The 21,236-nt window shown below is 38.6% G+C and overlaps 2 protein-coding genes across 2 annotated transcripts; both read left to right on the top strand.

Annotated features, from left to right (window-relative positions):
* The first annotated feature begins 732 nt into the window (after positions 1-732).
* Positions 733-6,869, top strand: LOC121855705 (chitotriosidase-1-like). Its single transcript, XM_042350791.1, has 8 exons — positions 733-801; positions 2,018-2,220; positions 2,406-3,253; positions 4,242-4,414; positions 4,861-5,096; positions 5,241-5,365; positions 5,481-5,672; positions 6,317-6,869. The coding sequence occupies exons 2-8, from the start codon at positions 2,043-2,045 to the stop codon at positions 6,416-6,418; spliced, it is 1,854 nt and encodes a 617-aa protein (XP_042206725.1). The 5' UTR covers positions 733-801; positions 2,018-2,042; the 3' UTR covers positions 6,419-6,869.
* A 954-nt stretch (positions 6,870-7,823) lies between these two features.
* LOC121855704 (CDGSH iron-sulfur domain-containing protein 2 homolog A-like) lies at positions 7,824-18,062 on the top strand. The gene is made up of 4 exons (XM_042350790.1): positions 7,824-7,968; positions 11,125-11,207; positions 12,903-13,019; positions 16,937-18,062. The coding sequence occupies exons 1-4, from the start codon at positions 7,944-7,946 to the stop codon at positions 17,021-17,023; spliced, it is 312 nt and encodes a 103-aa protein (XP_042206724.1). The 5' UTR covers positions 7,824-7,943; the 3' UTR covers positions 17,024-18,062.
* Positions 18,063-21,236: the final 3,174 nt, after the last annotated feature.

The raw sequence follows: 21,236 nt of genomic DNA, 5'->3' as shown, positions 1-21,236 counted from the left end.
TTAGCACATAGTTTAATCATCATTGTATAGATATTTAATATATATTCATCGTTAACTTAACCCTTTCACCGCTTGTCACGCACTTGCTATTTTATTCTGGCCACCCCCAGACGATTTTGTTCAGTTTAGGGTAACCTCCCGCTGTGAAGGGTTTAAGGAACTACAGGAAGATCGTAAACAGGAAAAAATAGATACGCAGAATAAACAAGACACACGGCAATTGCTTATAATAAAATAACAATACCCATTGAATAGACAAATACCACATTATGTCTTAAACCTTGGACCCGCTACGACACTTTACGTGCTCTGTCATATAGCCAAGTTAATGAAGCCACAAGTTAACGTGATTGCAATGTTTACTTCTTTTAGGGGTATAAAGTTTATTAGAAAATTAAAAGGACCTTCATTAAATTATCTAATATTACAACCATTTATTAATATATTGGTGAACCACAACAACAACAGTCAACACCAACCGTCTTAAATATGAAAGATTAATAATGACAGACACGTAAAATTAACAACTTAATAAAGAAAAAAAATCCTTTAACGTGACGCTATAATACCATAAACCATCATTGATGTTATATAAATGTCAAGGTTTTTACTTAAATAGGGTGATGGCAGGTGTTACTAAGGGGAGACTTAAAGTAATATTTTTACCTATATATCATATTCTAAAGAGCACCGAGGTTGAAGCGTTACCATTCCACTGCCAGTCGGTGCCCGCTCTCCCTCCCGACCACACCACACCACACCACACCACACCACACACACTCATTTCACTTGAGTTTTAAGGTAAACGTTTTATTGAAGGTTTTAGCGCCATGTATATATTATTCTTTATACTGTATAATGAATGGTGGTTGTAATTTGTCTTAGTTTAGTGTAAATATTATACTGCATAAATGTTTATAATTTCAAGCAGTAGGTGATGGTAATGTTGGTAGTGTGGTGAGTGTTGGTAGTGTGGTGAGTGTTGGTAGTGTGGTGAGTGTTGGTAGTGTGGTGAGTGTGGTGAGTGTTGGTAGTGTGGTGAGTGTGGTGAGTGTTGGTAGTGTGGTGAGTGTCAATAGTGTGCTGAGTGTTGGTAGTGTGGTGAGTGTTGGTAGTGTGGTGGTGTGGTGAGTGTTGGTAGTGTGTGGTGTGTGGTGAGTGTGGTGTGTGGTGAGTGTGGTGAGTGTGGTGAGTGTGGTGGTGAGTGTGGTGAGTGTTGGTAGTGTGGTGAGTGTTGGTAGTGTGGTGAGTGTTGGTAGTGTGGTGAGTGTGGTGAGTGTTGGTGGTGAGTGTGGTGAGTGTGGTGTGTGAGTGTGTGGTGAGTGTGGTGAGTGTGTGGTGAGTGTGGTGAGTGTGGTGAGTGTGGTGTGGGTGAGTGTGGTGAGTGTTGGTAGTGTGTGGTGAGGTTGGTAGTTGGTAGTGTGGTCAGTGTGGTGGTGTGGTGGTGTGGTGAGTGTGTGGTAGTGTTGGTAGTGTGGTGAGTGTGGTGAGGTTGGTGGTGTGTGAGTGTCAATGGTGTGAGTGTCAATAGTGTGGTGAGTGTTGGTAGTGTGGTGAGTGTTGGTAGTGTGGTGAGTGTTGAGTGTGTGGTGAGTGTGGTGGAGTGTTGGTAGTGTGAGTAGTGTCAATAGTGTGGTGAGTGTTGGTAGTGTTGGTAGTGTTGGTGTGTGTGGTAGTGTGGTGAGTGTTGGTAGTGTTGGTAGGTGGTGAGTGTGTGTGGTGAGTGTTGGTAGTGTGGTGAGTGTTGGTAGTGTGGTGGTGTGGTGAGTGTGGTAGTGTTGGTAGTGTTGGTAGTGTGGTTGTGTGGTGAGGTGTGGTGAGTGTTGGTAGTGTGGTGAGTGTTGGTAGTGTGGTGAGTGTTGGTAGTGTTGGTAGGTTAGGTTAGGTTAGGTTAAATTAGGTTAAGGAGAATCGGTATATAGTTCCCGGTCTCTGGTCTTGTTTGTAACATTTTCTGATATTGTTGACGAGCAAGAATTTCATCAGTGTGTACTAATCAAGGCATCCTGGTTAACAGGTTGTGGGGCGTCACCAAATAAATTATGCCCCTTTTGGTGATGAGGTTGGTGGTGACGGCCCTGGTGTTGCTCAGCTCCAAGGGCGTGCAGGGTGTGGCTGGCGGCGAGGTGGACTCTGAGAGCAACCTTCACCGCCTTGGAAACAATTCCTGTAATAAAGTCGTCACCTGTTACTATTCTAATTGGGCGTACTGGAGAAGTGGTAAGGATTTTTCACAGCTTACAGATTCATAATATAATCCTTGTATAATAAATGTCTTATCACATATAAAGCTGCAGATGTTTCACTGACAGGGTAGGATGAAAGAAGTCTTAAATTTAGGTCTTACATAACCATATCGAGACATTGATGAAATATTCACTAATATGATTTACATCTCCTACCAGGCGATGGTAAATACACAGTGGAGGACATCGACTTGAACGTGTGCACTCATCTTGTGTATGCCTTTGCCGTCCTCGACAGCACCTCATACAAAATCAAGGCCCATGATGAATATCTTGACTTGTCAGAAAATTATGGTATTGGCAATTTTAAAAAGTTTACAAACCTCAAACAACAGAAAGCGGGACTGAAGACGCTGCTGGCCATTGGTGGCTGGACTGATTCCCGAGGTAGCTATAAGTACTCAGACCTTGTTGCCTCACAGACTCGAAGACGGAACTTCATCGATGACGTGATTCCCTTCCTACAAAAGTATGATTTCGATGGGCTGGACCTAGACTGGGAATATCCATCTTATGAAGACGGCGGCCGACCGCAAGACAAAGAAAATTTTGGCATTTTCGTGAAGGAATTGAAGACTGCTTTCCAGTCCCATAATTTGATGGTGACGGCGGCGGTTGGAGCCTCGGAGAAGCTGGGCAATGAGGGCTACGATATCCCGGTGCTCGGCCAGTACCTGGACTTTATTCACCTGATGACATACGACTACCATGGGTCGTGGGAGACTCAGGCTGACCACCACTCCCCGCTCTACAAACCAGAGAACGATATTAACAATTTTTACTCTGACTTTGCAGTATCTTTCTGGATTAATAAAGGCGCCCCAGCAGATAAACTTGTGCTGGGTGTGCCGCTCTATGGTCGCTCATTCACCCTCAGCACCTCCAAAACAATACCCCCGGCCCCAGCCTCTGGCCCCGGCACCGCTGGCACCATCACTAATTCGGCAGGTTTCCTTAGCTATTTGGAGATCTGTTCCAAAGTACAGAGCGGATGGACGGTGGTCACTGTGAGTTATCTTGTATCTAGATTATCTGTTAACTTTAGATTGGTATCAAATAAGTTACGTCTTGTATTTCAAATTGTAATATAGAAACTCCATTAGTATCATAAAGTTATAGCTGCTTGGATGATAACAAAAATATTAGAAACAGCTTAGATTATAATTATGACTATTTGAATAATGGCGGTCAAGAGATACTTCTGTGGAACAATTACTCGTCGAAGTTTCGGAAAACGAGGCTATAATCAAATTAAATTTATGTGTCTGATATAATTCATTAAAGAGAACTGGGGCAAATTATTTCACAAAGTTTTCAAACAAGGGTTAGAAAAAATATAGAGTGTATGACGCGGTGTTGACCATCACTAGTTCGTGTGACAGATTAATTAATTATCAGATACAACCTCAGGACCACCAGGGGTAACAAGTACAGGTGTATGAGTGAAGAAAGGCAGCCATAGTAGAGGAAACCTATGGAGGCTACCAATGGAGGCTATCAGTGAAGGCTACCAGTGGAGGCTATCAGTGGAGGCTATCAGTGGAGGCTACCAGTGGTGTCTATAGTTAGGGGTGGGACCTAAGGTGATGAGAGCTGGTGCAGGGAGGAGTCGCCACAAGTCAATCTAGGATTTAGTTGTCGGTACAAACTAGAGGTGTTAAAAACAAGGGGATGGAACTGACGAAGATTAGGATAGTGAAAAGAAGCAAGGATGGTAAGACCGATGATTGACCTGAGATGATGGTTCTGGGGAAACGGAGTATTAGAAGAAAATTAAGTTGACTCTCTATTCTGCCCCTCATCACATCAGTATTTCCTCTTCTTGCCGTATCTTCGCCTAAACCAACTAGGACGAAGGTATTGAAAAGCACTAACTCTTTAATTAATCACCTGCCATGTCTTTATATTAAAAACGTTCAAAGCAATGTAAAAAAATTGGTATTTCTCATAAATTACTGAGGAGCTTAATGCAGGTCGTTTTGGTACTGTGAACAGGACGCAACTGGTACGATGGGTCCATACGCTTACAGTGGCCAACAGTGGGTCGGTTACGATGACGTGGATATGGTCCGCAAAAAGGCTCTGTATGTAAAAATGCGGGAACTTGGCGGGGCCATGGTGTGGGCCCTCGACCTGGAAGATTTTCGTGGTTCCTGCAATGCTGGAAAGTAAGTTCTTGTTTAAACTTAATTTTTGTGTTTAAGAGGGGGTGTAATTTTTTAGGAAAAATATAATTACTTTAATGATCGAAGGTTTGTTCCATTTTCGGTCGACACAAATGGATGTTGTAAATTCAGTTGAGTAGTTACTATATAATTACAACACGATCTAGGGCGAGTGCGGTGATCATCTCTTCCACTGTTCGTCATTATTGTCGGGATTTTGGGCTACTTGGACTTTGCTTCCGCGGAAAAAGTGGCTGCTTCTCAGTCCACCACGTCCCCAGGAGGGTGATTTAATTCCGCACCTCTCACATCCTTTACATTTAACAATACTCCCAATCTCCCTGTAAGTTCCTCCTTTCCTGCAGTATATCCGCCTCATGGGGACGAGCATATGTAAATGATTATACACCGCCACAGACTATAGTAATCTACTGATGGTAATTTTCCAGGTATCCATTAATGAAAACACTGAGTTCTGAGCTACTAAACTCAAGTTCCTGTGCAGTAACACAAGGCCCGAGGACAGAGCCAGGCACTCCAGCGCCCGGGACCACCACCACCCCAGCGTGTCAAGAGGGATGTGCACAGTCTTCCACTCCTGCTCCAACCTCAACTCCCACACACGCACCAACGCCCACAAGCCACCCAACAACACAACCACCTTCTGGCCCCTGCACACAAAACTGTGAGTTGATTGTGTGACTACACCCGACACTTTCGTAACAAACTACAACACCCACAGGCATCTCACTGAAAATTTTTACAGTAGTAATGATGTTTGGGCCCTAATGTCCGGTCCGGTGTGATACATAAGTTGACACTGTTTCAGTCGTGTGTCCTGGTGACGGGTTGTGGGCGGACCCGTGCGACTGTCAAAAATTCTACCAGTGCCATGCTGGCCGAGCCTTCCATAAAACCTGCCCCGCCGACACGCTCTGGAGCCAGATTATGATGGTAATGAAATATGAAATTTATATACATTTTAAAGTCTTTTATTTCTTTTTATTATATATAGAAAATTATTTTACCTTTTAAATATATCTATTTATATATTATATTTATTCCACAGTACTGTGACTGGGCTTACAATGTGATATGTTCCATTACGGCAACGACCAATGCTAACACCACTACATTGATGACTACTACCTCCAGTACAGCCATGCCCACTACCACCACTACAGCCACGACAACCACCGCCCTCACCTTCGAGAAGATGTGTCCTGGGGAAGTGGTGTACCTGTGTAACTCCACTGGCATGGCGAGTTTTTTTTATAACGAATCATGATTTTTCAAGTATTCCTCTAAAAAAAATTAATTTGTGTATCCATTTTCTCTTTCATTTTCAGCGAGATAGTCCATAATGTTACCCCGTCGATAATGAACATATTTGGAAACATACATCGTAATTATGTTTGAATCAAATTGAGTGAAAAGTGAGTGAGTACGATGGGCGTGTCTTGTCAGCTCTGAGAACAAGGTTAGACATTCCGGCTTTTTTGGATTTACTATGTACAGAAGAGCGGAATAAATTCAGTAAAAATGTTAAAGTTATAATGGTCGCTATGGTAAAGTGAGTGTAAAGTTGGAATTGCGATTTGTTAGAACTGCTGCCAAATGAAAGTCAGCTTGGGTGAGACTGGCGCCAGTACTTGGGCTGTACGAAAACTATTGATGTCACACAGGACGATGAAAACAAAATCGTTGGTATAGAGACCACTGTAACCCCCCCACCCACACACACACAAACTATTCTACTCTTATAAAATGGAGAAACATTACTAAATACTTTTGGACTAGAATTAAGCCAAAGTCACAGGCACTAACAACTATCCACCCTAATGCTGTTCTCAGTAGGTGGACAAAGATTTATTTTAAACTAATCACTGCTCCATTTTTTTTCAGGTCTACGTGCAATGTTCCTTCAGGTGTCCAGAAGGAAACCTATGGAGCATGGAACTGATGAAGTGTGTAGATGAGTCCAGTCCTAGTGCTGGTTGTGGTTAGTGGAGGTAGCCTACCCAGTCCCAGTGCTGGGAGTGGCTAGTGGAGGCACCCAGCCCTAGTGCTAGTTGTGGCTAAAGAAGGGCTCCTACGGCAGACAATGAACAACACTTCATTAAGTTAACTTGTTTCCAGTGTAATCAAGGGAGAATACATCACTGAGAACACAAAATATTAAAGTAGTTTTAAGAAAATTACTTAGATGGTCCTAATTCACCTGAGGTATAATAATTAGATTGTCAAGGTGCATATTTTCTTTTTTATAATATTTTTTAATAACTTATTGTACATATCTTGGGTCTCTGGGTTATAAAGGTATAAATTTCCTGGTATTGGTTCTTGATTGATTTACACTGTATATATAAAGGATTTAATTTTGTATCATACATTCACAAATTATATCAAACTATATACGATGCATCGAACCGGTGTAATTAATAAAGGTCTCTGAAATGCCTGCATCTTTTTGCACCTATGAATTTAAAGGAGACTCTTGGAGGCACTATTTACAGTGCTGCCCTAGTAAGACCTTCTTTCATATCTTTCTTTATTGGTAATGCAGACATCAGTTCCTTCAGTTCTGTGCCAGTTGAGACACTGATTTAAGAGATCCCACCAGGGCCGGATTCAGGAGTGGGCAAAGTGGGCAGCTGCCCAGGGGCCTCCACAATCTGGGGGCCTCCACATATAACAATATTTTATTTATTTGTTTATTCATTTGGATTATTTTTATTTTCATTCTTTAAAATTCATGTTTATCTATTCCATCACGGCTTCAAAATTATCCAAAGAAGTGTACAAATTTCAAAATTTTCCCTGGGGGGCTTACAGCGCCCCCCGGAACTCCCAGATGTTTAGGCACGCTTCACTCGCCACCCCACCCTCTTGGGTAGTTATAATGAGGGGGGCCTCCACAAAGAGGCTGCCCATGGGCCTCCACAGATCTAATCCGGCACTGGTCCCAGTCGCTTTAAGATCACATTTTAATAATGTTTAAACTGAGTAACTTGAAGTGAGGTAAATGTTTTTTAATCACTATCACATTTAACGACTGATATTTTAATTGTGCTGTCACCCACCAGTGTCGTACCAGAATAACATAAAAATGATCTGGTACAGTACAAGCAGGGGTCACGGGGTGGCATACGGTAGTAAATGGCTCTCCCTTAGGTAGGAGTCTCTAACAGTGAGAAAATCGAGGCGATAGTGCTGATTGGTACGAATTGTGGGACTATTACTGAGTTTGTAGGAAGTAACTCTAAATGAAGACTACAAAAATTAACATAGTCACATTTAAAGCTCCCGCCACATAGCGTTGCATTATAGCACAAAAATACAAATGAGCAGAAGCAAATATAAACCTATCAGAAACAAGGAAGAGCAAAAGTCAGGTTATCATTGGTTAAAGCACTATTGACGTCAGGCAAGGAGACTGTGCCGAGCATCGACTCTTGGAGAGGTGCAGTAGGGCACTACGCAAGACCACCAGGCACCAGCAGCTGATCTCATCGTGAAACTCATCTTCATCATGGAATTCTATAAAAATCTTAAAGGTATTTGTATCGTAATGTGGGTATTTTCGAGATTTTTAGTAAGGATGTGTTTTATATCAATGTCATCTACTAACTGCTTGACTAAATGTATCTTAAGAATTGTCTCGGTCATCGCAGAAATAATGTACCTCATCGATAGTGGTCTTGGTAATGGTGACGCTGAGAATAATTTAACAAACACATAAATGGCTTCAAATGTATTGTTGAAAGGCTGAATAAGAATTGAATTTATTATCTGGGTAAATCTCTTCACATTTATCTCTCCTGATAGCCGAGATATTGAGCTTGTTACGTTGTCTCTTGCCTGAGGTTAAGTTCCTCGAGTTATTCAGTTCCTTATATCGATAGACAACTTGCCGTAATTTGTCAGTAAGATTAGTCTCGGCCCACATTACAGGTGCAGTAGATGCATGATCTCAGAAGTCTGTCTTTACTAGATCATTCCATCCCAAGCCCAGCCCATCAACCTTTATTCCAGTATGTGTAACTGCAGTATGTAGTTTATGCTTCATCTTGGTATGAATGGTTATGGAATTCCAGACCTGTAGCTTTATACACCTTAATTTAAGATATACACACATTATTCTACTCCAGTTTTAACAAAAAATGATTATGAACTCTTGATATTCAAAAATATTAAATTTCAGGATATTTGGAAATTCCCATCACTGAACTTTCTGAATGTTTATCATCATCTTGCCAGATAGTCATCTTTCAGAAAATAGGACGCTGCCTGTACACACTTGGGAAATTAAAATAAACTGTTACTGAATTGTCTCTGATATGAAACAGAATGGCCCAGTAAGTGTTGCAAAACTTTGTCTGTTCTTGGTAAAATCAGATATGGTTTGATGATACTGTAATTGGTTTTTCATTTACCATAGCAAGCTAAAAGCTAAATAAAGGAATAAAGTGACTACTGTATTATCACGTTTTTTTTATGTACTGGTAGGTATAGTTGGTGCTGGTCCATGTTCACTATTCTCACATTTCACAATTACCAACCTGTATTGTGACAATAACTTGGGTTAGGTTTTCTTTATCTGTTTTGTTTCCTTTTCTTCTACTTGATGTTAAGTTAGGTTGGAAAAATTATATAAGAGTCGATGGGTTTGGTCCCTTAGGGTTAGGTTTGGTTTGGTTTGGTAAAAATTGTTTCCTTAACCATTTTTTGGATGCTCTTAAGAAAAAGAACTAGTAGTTTTTCTTTTATGGAAAAGTTTCCATAATGTTAATCGTTATCCTGTGCACCTCTTATATACTGTATACACGTAACAATTTAATAGTTTGGTGATACATAGTTAGGTTAGATGGCACCGACTACTGTATAGTATATCACAATTAACGTGGTAATAGTCACTTCAGTAAATAATTTTCAGTACTGTACATAGGTAGGGCTTACTGTGTTAAGGAAAACACGTTTAATATTGTATTGTTCTATGAGTATCCTACATAAGCCACCTTTGTCTTGACTATACCTGTTCCACGCTAACCTGGCCTGTAAACCACGCCCCTCGTCTATATCTACAAATAGCTGATTGGTTCCCATGAGCAATTTACCTCCCCCCGTGTTTATATCGACCTTCCTTGATAAATATTTTAAAAATTTTAACATCCTCTCTGAAGTGCTAATGCCTTGAAATCATCTGCATTTTGATAGTTCAGATATTTAACATTATTTTATATAATAACAGGTCTGCTTACCAATTGTGAACACATTTAGTTTGAATTTTCTATGAACCAATTGGCTATTAGTATAGAAAAGGGGCGTGGCTTACTGACCGGATAAGCGTGGAAAGAGTATACGGTGGTTATGTGTTGAAGACAACCTCTTTTTTAATATAGTCGAATGTTTAACAGCAACTGAATACAGTACTTATGGGGACTGATACAATACATTGTATAATTTACGGTATACGTACAACAAAAGATGAACCAACCTAATCTACCCACCCTTACCTAATGATGTAATATAATTTAGGTTAAGTTAAGATGTTTTATCTTATATCATATAAATCACAAAATGTAGCCATCACTGGAAGCAGTAAAAAATATGGAATGGTCGCTGGTATAATTTTTGTGTTTTAAATGTATTAAACAAAAAATAGTATTGGGGGGGACATTGTGGGTGGATGTAGATTAGTAGTATTCAGGGTGAAACAAATCAGAAAACAGAAACAATGAAAATACCAATTCTTATACCTAACTTACGGTGTTCTAGACATAAAAGTGAAGTTGTCTTCAATACATAACTAGTTTAAAATGGGTGGTTTACACATAATACTCATAGTAAATATTACCCAAAATGACACTGATATCTGTAACTGTTAGTCTAAGGTTGGGTTTGATGCGGCACTCAGTTTGAACCCTCTCTTGGTTCTTGAAGTACAAAAAATGGTGCTGGTACATTATGTCTTCTTTTATTCATACATTGCAGTTCAAGAAAAAGTAATTCTGTAAGTGGAAAAATAATTTGTCATTTTGCTACATTTCACACTTAAAAGGATTAAAATATACTGAACAATAGCTACTGTACTTTTGTTTTTAAACATTGTCATGTATTTAGCATAATTAATTTTTTTATGGTACCTGTACTAGCACAATTACCTGACTTAACATGGGTTAGGTACTGTATACATTACAACATACTGTATAACCTTGACTGTCACAATTTGTCCTTCCTGACGTGGATAATCACCTCAACCTAATATAACCCAGCCTAACTTAATACAGTACACTATAACATATCCTAACCTAACCTTGAGTGCCACAATTTCTTCTCCCTAACATAGATAACCACCTCCCACAATCGCTGTGGTGATTTCTCATCGGGGGAGATTTTTTGTTCTTGTCCGGGCTACTCAGGGGTCCGTGGTCGATAGTAATACCAAGATGCACATGCTTCGGACATTTGTAATGTGTGTGTAAAGTTCCAGGTCTCTAAATGCTTCTGTTTTGGAGATCTGACTGGAATGGACAGACAGACACGTTCTTTTATTATTATAAATAAATATAATCTTAGTTTTATAGTTATCGAGTGACATGATTTTTATAGCATTTTATTTGGGTGTCTAGTCTCCTGACCCAACCTATTGTGTAGCTAAATGTTATATCTGTACCCTACTGTTTCATTATAGTACTTTAATCTTTCTTCAGCATCTGAATGGGCATCACTTCTACCATTTGGCATTGCCTGTGCTGCTGTTGGCTTTGGCGTTAAAACGCTGATTGATAAAAAGGTAACCTATTTTTTGTCTTATTATTGTAACTTTACTGTTTAAATATTTTTATTTTATTTTTTTAAGCTACCATATGCAAGAAGCCTTTATATATACGTACAGTAATATTGTGGGGTTTCGTGATGTGGAATCACACATAGGATGGAGGTGAGAAGGGAAACTCAGCTATGGTGGTTTTCTTATATAAATATATTATACTGTATACAAAACAGTCTGGTGCTGGGAAGTTGCTGTGTGGTAGAGGAGTTGCTGTGCAGGAGCTTCTTTAGAGGAGGTGTTGCGTGTTGCACAGCTCTAGGTTGAATGTGCCCTATACGGCGAGGCAGGGGGCGGAAGTACGCATTGCCGGTGTCGACCCCCCCCCCCCTTTTGTCTAGACTTCTAGACTTGGCGCGTGTCTAGACGGCGATGCTTGTCAGAGAAACTTGGCGGACTCTAGGGGGCTAGGCTGTTGTAGGGGGGAATATCCACTACAATATCTCCGTTAGCCGGAATCCCTCAAACCCGGAACTCTCCGATAGCCGGAATTTAAATTTTCTTGGAAAATTTTTCCCAAATCCAGAATATTCCAGAAAATTCCGGCTAACGGAGATATTACTGTACCTTCATATCACATGGATTTCATGATCATCTTTTGGAAATAATTGATAGTGCATTGGAGGCATGGGAACAGCTGCAAAGTCCCACCGAACAACACCCTACAGCCCAGTTGGTGGCATCTACGCTTCGAAGGACTAGTAGGGGCCGGGGGTATCTACACTAATGTATTAATGATAAAAGTTATCTCTTAATACAATTCATTTACAAGAATTAAATAACCACCTATCAAATTAATGATTCAAAAATGATGATAATAGTGTCATTAAAATTTACTACAGTATTACAACTATTACACACTTTCACTGCAACAAAAGTATGTCCAGCATGAACTGTATAGCTTCCATGTATTCACGACTTTGTCTTCTGCTCCCTGCAATATTAAATTCAGGTCATTCATTTCCATTTCATGTCACTATAATCACCCTGAAACATCTGCCTTTGGGTTTCATATGTCACCAATAATCTATCATCATTGATAATTTATAACATGAACACTGGCCAAGATAAGATAATGTGACAATGTACTGTATTGCAATGATAAGCATGTACAGAAATGTAGGTTTACAACACTAACTATTATCTTAAAATTTTTGTCAGTATATGGCACACTTGGATGTCTTACTTATATAATTCATTTATTTTTGCATTCGCATTTAATATAAACATTTTGCTAACACTTCTAAAAAAAAATTTTTTTTATTGAAACGACTGGAAAAGTCACTAGTCTTTTATTTCTATCCATATCAGGAGAGCAGAGTTACCAACGTGAGGCAAGACCTTAGAATAATGGTCAAATTCATTTCTCCAATGTGTCATTTTGTCTAACACTGTAATGTAAGGATAGTTTTTTGTTGGGTGTACATTCAGGAGCCCATAGCTACATGCCCAGTACTTGCCAACCATGTATAACAGAGAACTGACTGACCACCTAAGTGGCTAGTGAGCTGACCAGAGAAGATGATGAGTAAGAATATTATGCAAGAAATTAAAAGAAGCAAAACATGAAGGGGCCATGCAGGTGGATGGTCTAGTAGAAGATAAAGATGATAATGGTAATATCAGTCTCACTTTCCCTGTACTGTTTTGATTTTACAGATTGGTTGTCCAGTAAACCTTTCTGTGCGTAAGGGAGAATCAAAAGTTGTGGACTCGGTAGACATCGAAGATTTAGGGAATAAAGCTGTATTTTGTCGTTGCTGGCGTAGTTCAAAGGTAAGTGGTTCAGGTTGATATAAAATACTTTCTTAATATAAATTTTTTTTTAAATTTATGGCAAGATTGTGTAGGAGAGGCAAATGAGTTTAATTGACATGCTTAATGTAATGATAATATTGTTTTGAACATATCATAATACTGTACTGTATGATGCATTTACTTTGATAAAACTATGTTATGATATAATGAAGTACAGTATACTGTACAATGTTTTCAACAATAACAACAATTTGAGAGCGAAAGTGGAGACATAAAGAAGCCTACTGGAATCTAGTAACTGCCTCGTATTATTATCTTACTTTTGACACCTCACTACCATTAGTTTTACTCAGGGGTGGTGAACATGACAGAAATGTCTCTTAAGTACATAGTCCCTCACATGATGTATGCTGTCTTCCTTAACCCTATACAGGGGGCATATTGCCTCTCTACTGTAGAGGTAACTCCCGAGATACGATGGGGTAACGTTTCTGAAAACCCATCGCAAGGTGAAATATCGTAGATAGGGTGCATTATAACTTGGGATTCAAGTACAGAATAAGTAAAGGACACTCACCACATCATATTGGATAAGTCCGGTCATCATCACATGTCCTCTGGGGAGTTGCATGCTGCTAAACAATGTCAAGCTTCACATCAGAGAGACAGTTGTCTTGGATGCCTTGGCCTTCCCAGACATTTTCAAAGTTACACTGCTTACTTCACAGTCACAAAAACAGAAGAGCAAAAGCACTTGTCACAAAAACAGAGCGAACAATTATAACAAAAACAATGATAGCAGACAGCATCGCTCACAGTTTTGAAAAACAGAGTTGACGTACCTTCCAGTCACAAAAACACAAAAAATATCACACTTCACAGTCACCATAACAGTTCAGTCTAAATATTGGTGCTATCCTTTATCTACATAAGAAAAAAACTGATGATAAATACAATTTACGATGCTGGCCGATAATTGTGGAGCCATGCGATGGTGAGTTTACAATCTACAAAGAACCAGACACAGCTGTATTGCACGGGTTGGCGGTGTGGCAGCTCGTAGGTAGGCTGACATGTGAAGGTAGAGACGTGCGATGCATAGGGTTAAATATTGTTTCCTTATAAAATGTCACTGACTTGGAGAAAAATATAACTTGCATTGCTGGAATCCATGCAAGATGGCGATTAATTTGAGTGTATAAACAACCCATTGTTTGCATTAGAGAAAAAAAATCCAACCAAAGGATATTGATGGCTATTTGATGGATATCGTTAAAGCGAGTTGTTTTGATTATATATAGTGAGATGGTATTAATTTATAACCATTGTCAAGTGAAATATCGCATCTCGGGATATCGTATCTTGGGGGTTACCTGTACAGTGGTCCCTCGGTTAACGAGCACAATTTGTTCTAGAAGGTGGCTCGTTAACCGAAACCATTGTTTCAATGGGTTTTTGGGTAATTGGTTCCAGCTCACCGAAAATTGCCTAAAGTCAACAAAAAAGGTAGTAAAGTACACTTACTTTGAGGTGTGTATGTAGAAGGCTCCTGGATGATGATGATGATGATGATGGGAATTAGAATGGGGATGGAGGAGAAGGGAGAAGAGAAGGCATTGGGGTGGAACAGAAGTCACCCCCATGCTGCCATTTCATCCATAAAATTTCAGTTTACTTGGTGTAATTCAAGATTATTTTCTTTAAATCAACACTGCACTGTGCTATACATTATCAATATGTAAGATATATTTCAAAATGACCAATAACTTGACTGGAAACACAGAAAAAAAGCATTTATGTTGAAGAGAGTCTAAAGCAAGATGTTACCTCCACTGAAAAGACACAGAGACTGACGCCTGTATGGTGTGTTGACAGGCTGTTTGGCGCAAAAAAAAATAGTTTCCCTGTACTTAAATTATGTTAAATAATTGTTAATATGACTAAATATTTTAATATAAGACTTTTAAAATTATTGAATAGCACAAACTTCTTGATATTTACTAAAATAGTAAGGAATTTAAGCCCTAGAACCGATTACTGTATTGGCGGACTAATATGACAGCTAGTGTGCAAGCGAAAACATGTTGAGGGGCGCTCGTAAGGAATTCGTTAATCGAGGGAATGCTCTTTAACCGAAGTTAAGAATCTTATGGAAGGTAATTCGTTAACCAAAATTTCGTTAACGAGGCGCTTGTTAATCGAGGGATCACTGTATAGTACTATACTCGGTCATCATTTTCACATGACTACTATCTCGGGAAAGTTTTCCTCCAGTTCCTTTTTCACCCCAAAGGTATATTTCCCTCATAATGATATTGTCTAACTCTCCAATTAATCTCCTGCCATGTGTTATCATCATCTTGTTTTCACTATCAGTGGTACTATTTTTACATAGCAGGCTTTCAATTCGTAAACCCCTCTAGTAGTTCATTTGGATTTGAATTTATTGGGTAAAATTCATACATTACAAATTCTGCAACTGAATATCAGATTTACTCTTCTCAAATGCCATTCTTTTTGGCATTTACCTTTAATGTCATTCAATCATACACCCTTTCAAAGTAATGTACTGTACAGTACTTTACTATTCACTTGCCTTTGTTGTTCCTGTTCACTCTGTAGAGAACACTGTATCAGCTAAAATGGGTTTCAATAGAGTAATAATTCCAATGAAAGCCCCAGAGGAACCAGCAGACTATCACTTACCTTCTGCCTGGTTTGGACTTAACCTTACAGAAGAGCAAAACTAAATACTGTATAGGAGTGTCTCGATTTACGTAACATCGTAACTGGCCTCCTTCCCTTGGCAGGGCCACCTCTAGTGAGTAAATAAGGTAAAAATTCTAATATGGATTAAATAAAGTTGATACAGTACTGTACTAGTTTATTAATGTTACAGTACTATATGGTATTATGATTAATACATGTGCTTAGAAAATATTGTTTCCCACAAAAAATTGCTTAAAATGTGCATTTTTACATTTGGGGGACTTTTTTTCTGTAGAAACGAATCATTCTTTTTATAATGGTAGTCGGTAGGAAAAATTGCTTCAATTTATGAACAATTTATATATGAAATGTTTTCAGGAACGTATCCCTTTCGTAAATCAAATCAAATCACTCGTCTTCTGTAGTTATTGAAATATTTTAGTTGAGCAGCGGTCAAAGAATTTATGTAAACACAGGTAGAAGGAAATAATTGAGAGCATAGCTTTCCTCACTGAGAACTCCAAGGTAGAATTCTGAATTGAGATGGAATTTGTCACCAATCACAAGACTGCAGGTGCAAAGACAAGCTCAGACAGGTACATTTTGCATGGATCATTAATTTTTGATAATGGAAATTGTCTCATAGTAGTGAATTTTACCCGGGTTGCAGACAACAATAATGGATTGAAGCTTCTGTGCTAATGGCAGATGTCTGTTATATATCGTGTCAGCCAATAGAGGCATCCCTTGATCAATGAAAGGGTTTTATTACTGAAAAAAAAGTAAACTGATATTTTGTAAATTGAGGGAACCTGTAATAGAATGAAAGGAAAGTGCTCTATGAAATTTTAAAGACTTGGGACTTATTAAAAAAACTGAAGAATTGAAAAGGACTTAAGCAAGAATGACTTAATATATATATAGAAAGCAGAGACCAAAAATCATTATTGATAATCACATGTAATTTTGGTTACAGGAAAATTTATGTAATGTAGATGTAATCACATGATCACATTAGTTTAAATATACAAGTATTGTACAGTGCAACAATATTTTATCTTGTGAAGTTGAAAATTAAAGGGAAGAATGTTTGTTTCCTGTTAAATAATTATCAAATAAGAAATTGGTCTAACTAGTTCACAGTAACTTGGGATTTAAGCAAAACCAAAGTGAACTGTAGAAAACGTGAGTTATTTAAATTTAAAACATATTACTGCTTTTTCCAGTTTCCTTACTGTGATGGAAGCCATACTGCACACAACAACTGTTGTGGGGACAACGTTGGACCTCTTATTATCAAGAAGAAAGAGTAATGGCAGTGAGAAGAATGTCTTACTAATGGCAGCACACTTGTACAGATAATTTATGTAGTTACTTAAATTCTGATTAATGTGTTATATTCAGGATTTGCTAACACTGTTAACATAGCACGGCATATTACATAAAATAATTATACTGTATATGACTTGTGAGAGAATACTGGAAATGAAGTTTAAGGTGTGGCTTATTACACAACACAAGCTTAATTTTATGGTATAATCTTTCTTTTTTTAATATGTTTGGGAAGTATGACTGGTAATTCGAAAGAAACTTATTCTTCATAAAATATTCACTTAAGCAACTTGTGAGCCGATCTGTAATATTTCACTACTCAAATTAATTAATTTTTTGTTTAAGAATGTTAATTAAATTTCATGTATAATTTGCTTATGCTGATCAATACTACACTTGATAACAAAAAAAATTTCACCAGTATTAGGCGTAGCTATACGTATGTGTGTGCAGTATTGTACAGTATATATACTGTACAGTACTGTATATTAAAGATAATTATTTTAAGTATGGTTCATTACATTGATTTAAGATCTGTATTTGTATACAGGTCTCTAAAATTAATATCTTGTTATATTTCACTGTACCAAGTCTTTCAGGGCTTATAACAGGTAACAGATTTTACATTACCTTAAGTCAGACTTCATAAACATGTACTGTATTGGTATGTCTGTTATATTTGTTATTGAACACTAAATCTCCATTGACCCTCACTGTACTGTAATCAAAGTTACTGTACCATTCTGTTATTATTGTCTTATGCCATCTAAAGATTTCAAATAATGATGCGAGTTGCAGGTCTGTGAAATGTACTGTATTTGTAAATGTTTTTGTTTGCAAGATATACAATGATGATGTGAATATTAGAGCAGTGATTAAAGAAAGGTTAGTTTTATATGGCAGTGATAAGTATAGCAGTTTATACATCAGTTTTTTGCTCTAGTATATTTTTTGATAAAGACTTAATTATGTAGAATGATATGTAATGAACTGTGACCAATAAAGCAAGGGTAATATGTGTATGCATCTTTAAACTCATTGACATGCCCAGTAAGGAGTACAGGTAGTACATCAGTTATCCAGCAAGCTTGGTACTGGGAATAATCACATTGTGAATTTTCCAAATACAGGAAATTAGAGGCCTAGTATATACATAAATGTTAATTAAGGGGAAAATGTGCTAAAGGATGAAGTCCCCAGATGACCCCAGAATGAAAGTGTTGAGTATATATGTAAATTTGATCTTAAGATTGACAGTTGTACGTGTACCCCGGGTCGGTATTGTACCATGGGTGTTTCTCGAGGAACCCGCTCACCCCACCTCATCTCAGTGTGGCTGACATGCATTAAAAACACAGCTGGTGCTCTTGGCCTTGGTCGGAAATCTCAACACCTTGCGGTCTTTCTACGTAATTAGCGTCATTTGCCATATCACTCCCTCACAGTCTTTCCACACAGGTTGCATTGGTAACAGGAACAGTTTTTCCATTTTAGTAAACATTGGGTAGAGTGATCCTGATCCCAAATTGACCCTTAGAGACACATCTGCCAGCCCTCGACACCAGTGGGAGGAACTTTCTGGCTGATAAGCCGGTCCACTGTTCATGCATTTCTGCTTAAGGGAGGTGTTCTCTCAGTGTGAGATATGGCTGAACAGGAGGGGTTGCACCAGCACGGGAGTGATTCTGATTAGCGATGCAATTTGCTTTGAAAGACAACAAGAGGGTTAAATTGCTTTGTTATGGTAGGCCATCATAGTAAGTACAGTACAGAACTATCGCTACACCTATTCGTAGCAAATGCCAAAAGTAATACTGTGTTGTATTCATACTGTACCGTATGTGCAAACTATTTCTTTTCTCTCGCTGACTTTGATCACCCTGTTATAGTAAGTGGGAATTGAAATACTTAGACAAGTTTCACACATAATATGGAAGCAGTTTAAAGTAGAAACAGTAGAGATTCATGATATATGATACAGAAGTGATAAAGAGCACAATTATAGTGTATGAAGGTGTGCAGGAGAAGTGAGACACCAAGAGAAATGAGTAACCATCCACATTTCTGTTGGTGGGGTCTGGGAGGGTTGTATGTGATGTAAGTGATCAGAGAGGGGGAGGGGGGTTTGAAGAAAGCAGGGAAATTCATGAAAGAAAAGGAAAGGATGGGTGTAATTTTTTTTTTTTTTTTACTATATTATCTTTGGTTTACATGTTTGAAAGAGTAATAGATGAGGACTTGTATGATTATTATAATGTGCCATTCATTTCTTTTTTTATAATTTCTTCAGGTTGTACAGGAGTTCAGGTTTTCAACAATGGTAATTAGATATTTACATTAACGTTGATATGACAAGAAATATTGAATATGAGAGTGGAAATCACATTTATGTTTAATATTTACCAACACAGGTTACACAGAATCTCAATAGCCTGTCCAATGGCCTCCCTTTTCTATAACCTCCTGGAGTCTTCTTTGGACTGAGGACACAAGGGTGGACAAGTCACATTCTATCCAACAATTCATTCTTAATTTTTTTTAATAAATTAATAGAGATTTTTTTCAAGAACGGTAGTGGCAGCAGGTGGAAGTGATCTAGTTTAGTGTTACTGGTGGTAAGCAAGGCCAAATGTGAAGCTATGTCCCCAATCTATCTTAGGCTATGTCCCATGTGTGAGCGTCATGCGGCATTGAGCGACCATGCTAGTGAACGCTTTACCTTGGTGTAGCAGACAAACATAAGTGTTTTCTTCAATGTGTCCCACATAGACGTGTGAAGTGTTCTCGAGCGACCGGGAAGAGGGAACTATTCACGCGACCTAGAAGCAGCGATCAAATAATTTGATCGTTACTTCCTCAGTCGCGTGAATCCTTGCATTTTACACCAAAACTAAAGAAGGCTATACATTCATTTTCCACTATTAACAGCTTGATCTTGCCAATAAATAGATCCTTGTAGACTATTAAAGTAGCTGCAAAATATTTCTCTCATTTTTTTTGCAGATGAATGTTTATTCTAGAGAGTGCTGTGTTATTCCAACTGTACATTGTTGAATTGCATATGACTTTGCATCCAGACCCTTTGTTTCAATGATGATATTATAGAGAAGTGTAGCACACTTTATAATGTCGCCAGCAGTATCTATCCTTGTTTCAATTGCTTTATTTATAATTCTCCATTTAATGTACAGTAGCTAACAAAGTATCTGACGGGTGGGTCCGATAACTTCCGGAATTATACGTACAACTCGTGATGTCTCAGGAGGGTTGGTATGCATGTCTTCACCCACCGCCATTCAGTATGCAACACGGGGTGACTTGACATATAGGAATAAAATAAATGATTAAATGATTACTAACACATAGTATAAGGAGACAACACACATATCCCAATACTGTATCTATCGTCTGTGGTCTCATATTGTTTCACACGGAGTATGCACATAATTTTTTTAGATACTGTACAAATTCCAAATGCACGCTCTACAATACGCCTGGCATGTGACAGTCTGTAATTAAAAATTATTTTTCATAGTTCAGAGCATTCCTAGGTGTACTCGTAAAACTTCTTTGGATCTTGGCGAAGTTCCTTGTAGAGATGGTGAAATTCACCTAATTCCTTCTTCTTCCGATATATGGGATGCATTTTCCTGGGTACCTCTGCAGGTACCACACGGTAAAAAGCATTATTTTCTAAAAAGTTTCAGCAAAACTTCTGTGCTGCGTAGACGGCATGTTTACTCTTGGCAAGATGCTGGCAGGTGGGACACAGGTCGCTTTTGAAAGTAGGTCACGCGTCTATGCCCTGGTCGCACATGGAGCATAGCCTTATGTTGTCATATCGGGTTTTCCCTCACAGAAACCAGACGCCTTATCAACCCTAATGACACATTATCTGCCAAAAGCTTACTTGCATTCCTGCCCAGAATCTCACACGTAAACACATAGATAACGAAGGGAAAGTTTAGTCCATATGACACCCCTCTGGACACCTGCCCTCCTGGTTGGTTGGTTGTTTGGGCTTGAGGCCTATCAACTAACAGGGTCATTAAGGCCGTCAACATCAAACTACATCCACCAACTTTAACACTATGAGAGGGAAACCTTCAGGTGTTAAGGATAATTTTAAGACCACATGCGTACACTCTCATTGCGTATGTTGTCCTTGACTGGCACTCTCTTATCATACCAATT

Source organism: Homarus americanus, unplaced genomic scaffold (assembly GCF_018991925.1).
Source record: "Homarus americanus isolate GMGI-L3 unplaced genomic scaffold, GMGI_Hamer_2.0 scaffold19179, whole genome shotgun sequence".
In the NCBI taxonomy this organism is placed as follows: Eukaryota; Metazoa; Arthropoda; class Malacostraca; order Decapoda; family Nephropidae; genus Homarus; species Homarus americanus.
Note: the sequence above shows the minus strand (reverse complement) of the source record. Positions and strands in the feature narration are given on the sequence as shown.

Excerpts from the sequence above, each read along its gene's own strand:
- LOC121855705 (XM_042350791.1), top strand. The coding sequence starts at position 2,043 with ATGCCCCTTTTGGTGATGAGGTTGGTGGTGACGGCCCTGGTGTTGCTC. Across the intron at positions 5,366-5,480 it reads TCTGGAGCCAGATTATGATG|TACTGTGACTGGGCTTACAA; the intron begins GTAATGAAATAT and ends TTTATTCCACAG. Across the intron at positions 5,673-6,316 it reads TGTGTAACTCCACTGGCATG|GTCTACGTGCAATGTTCCTT; the intron begins GCGAGTTTTTTT and ends ATTTTTTTTCAG.
- LOC121855704 (XM_042350790.1), top strand. The coding sequence starts at position 7,944 with ATGGAATTCTATAAAAATCTTAAAG. Across the intron at positions 7,969-11,124 it reads ATTCTATAAAAATCTTAAAG|CATCTGAATGGGCATCACTT; the intron begins GTATTTGTATCG and ends ATCTTTCTTCAG. Across the intron at positions 11,208-12,902 it reads AAACGCTGATTGATAAAAAG|ATTGGTTGTCCAGTAAACCT; the intron begins GTAACCTATTTT and ends TTGATTTTACAG.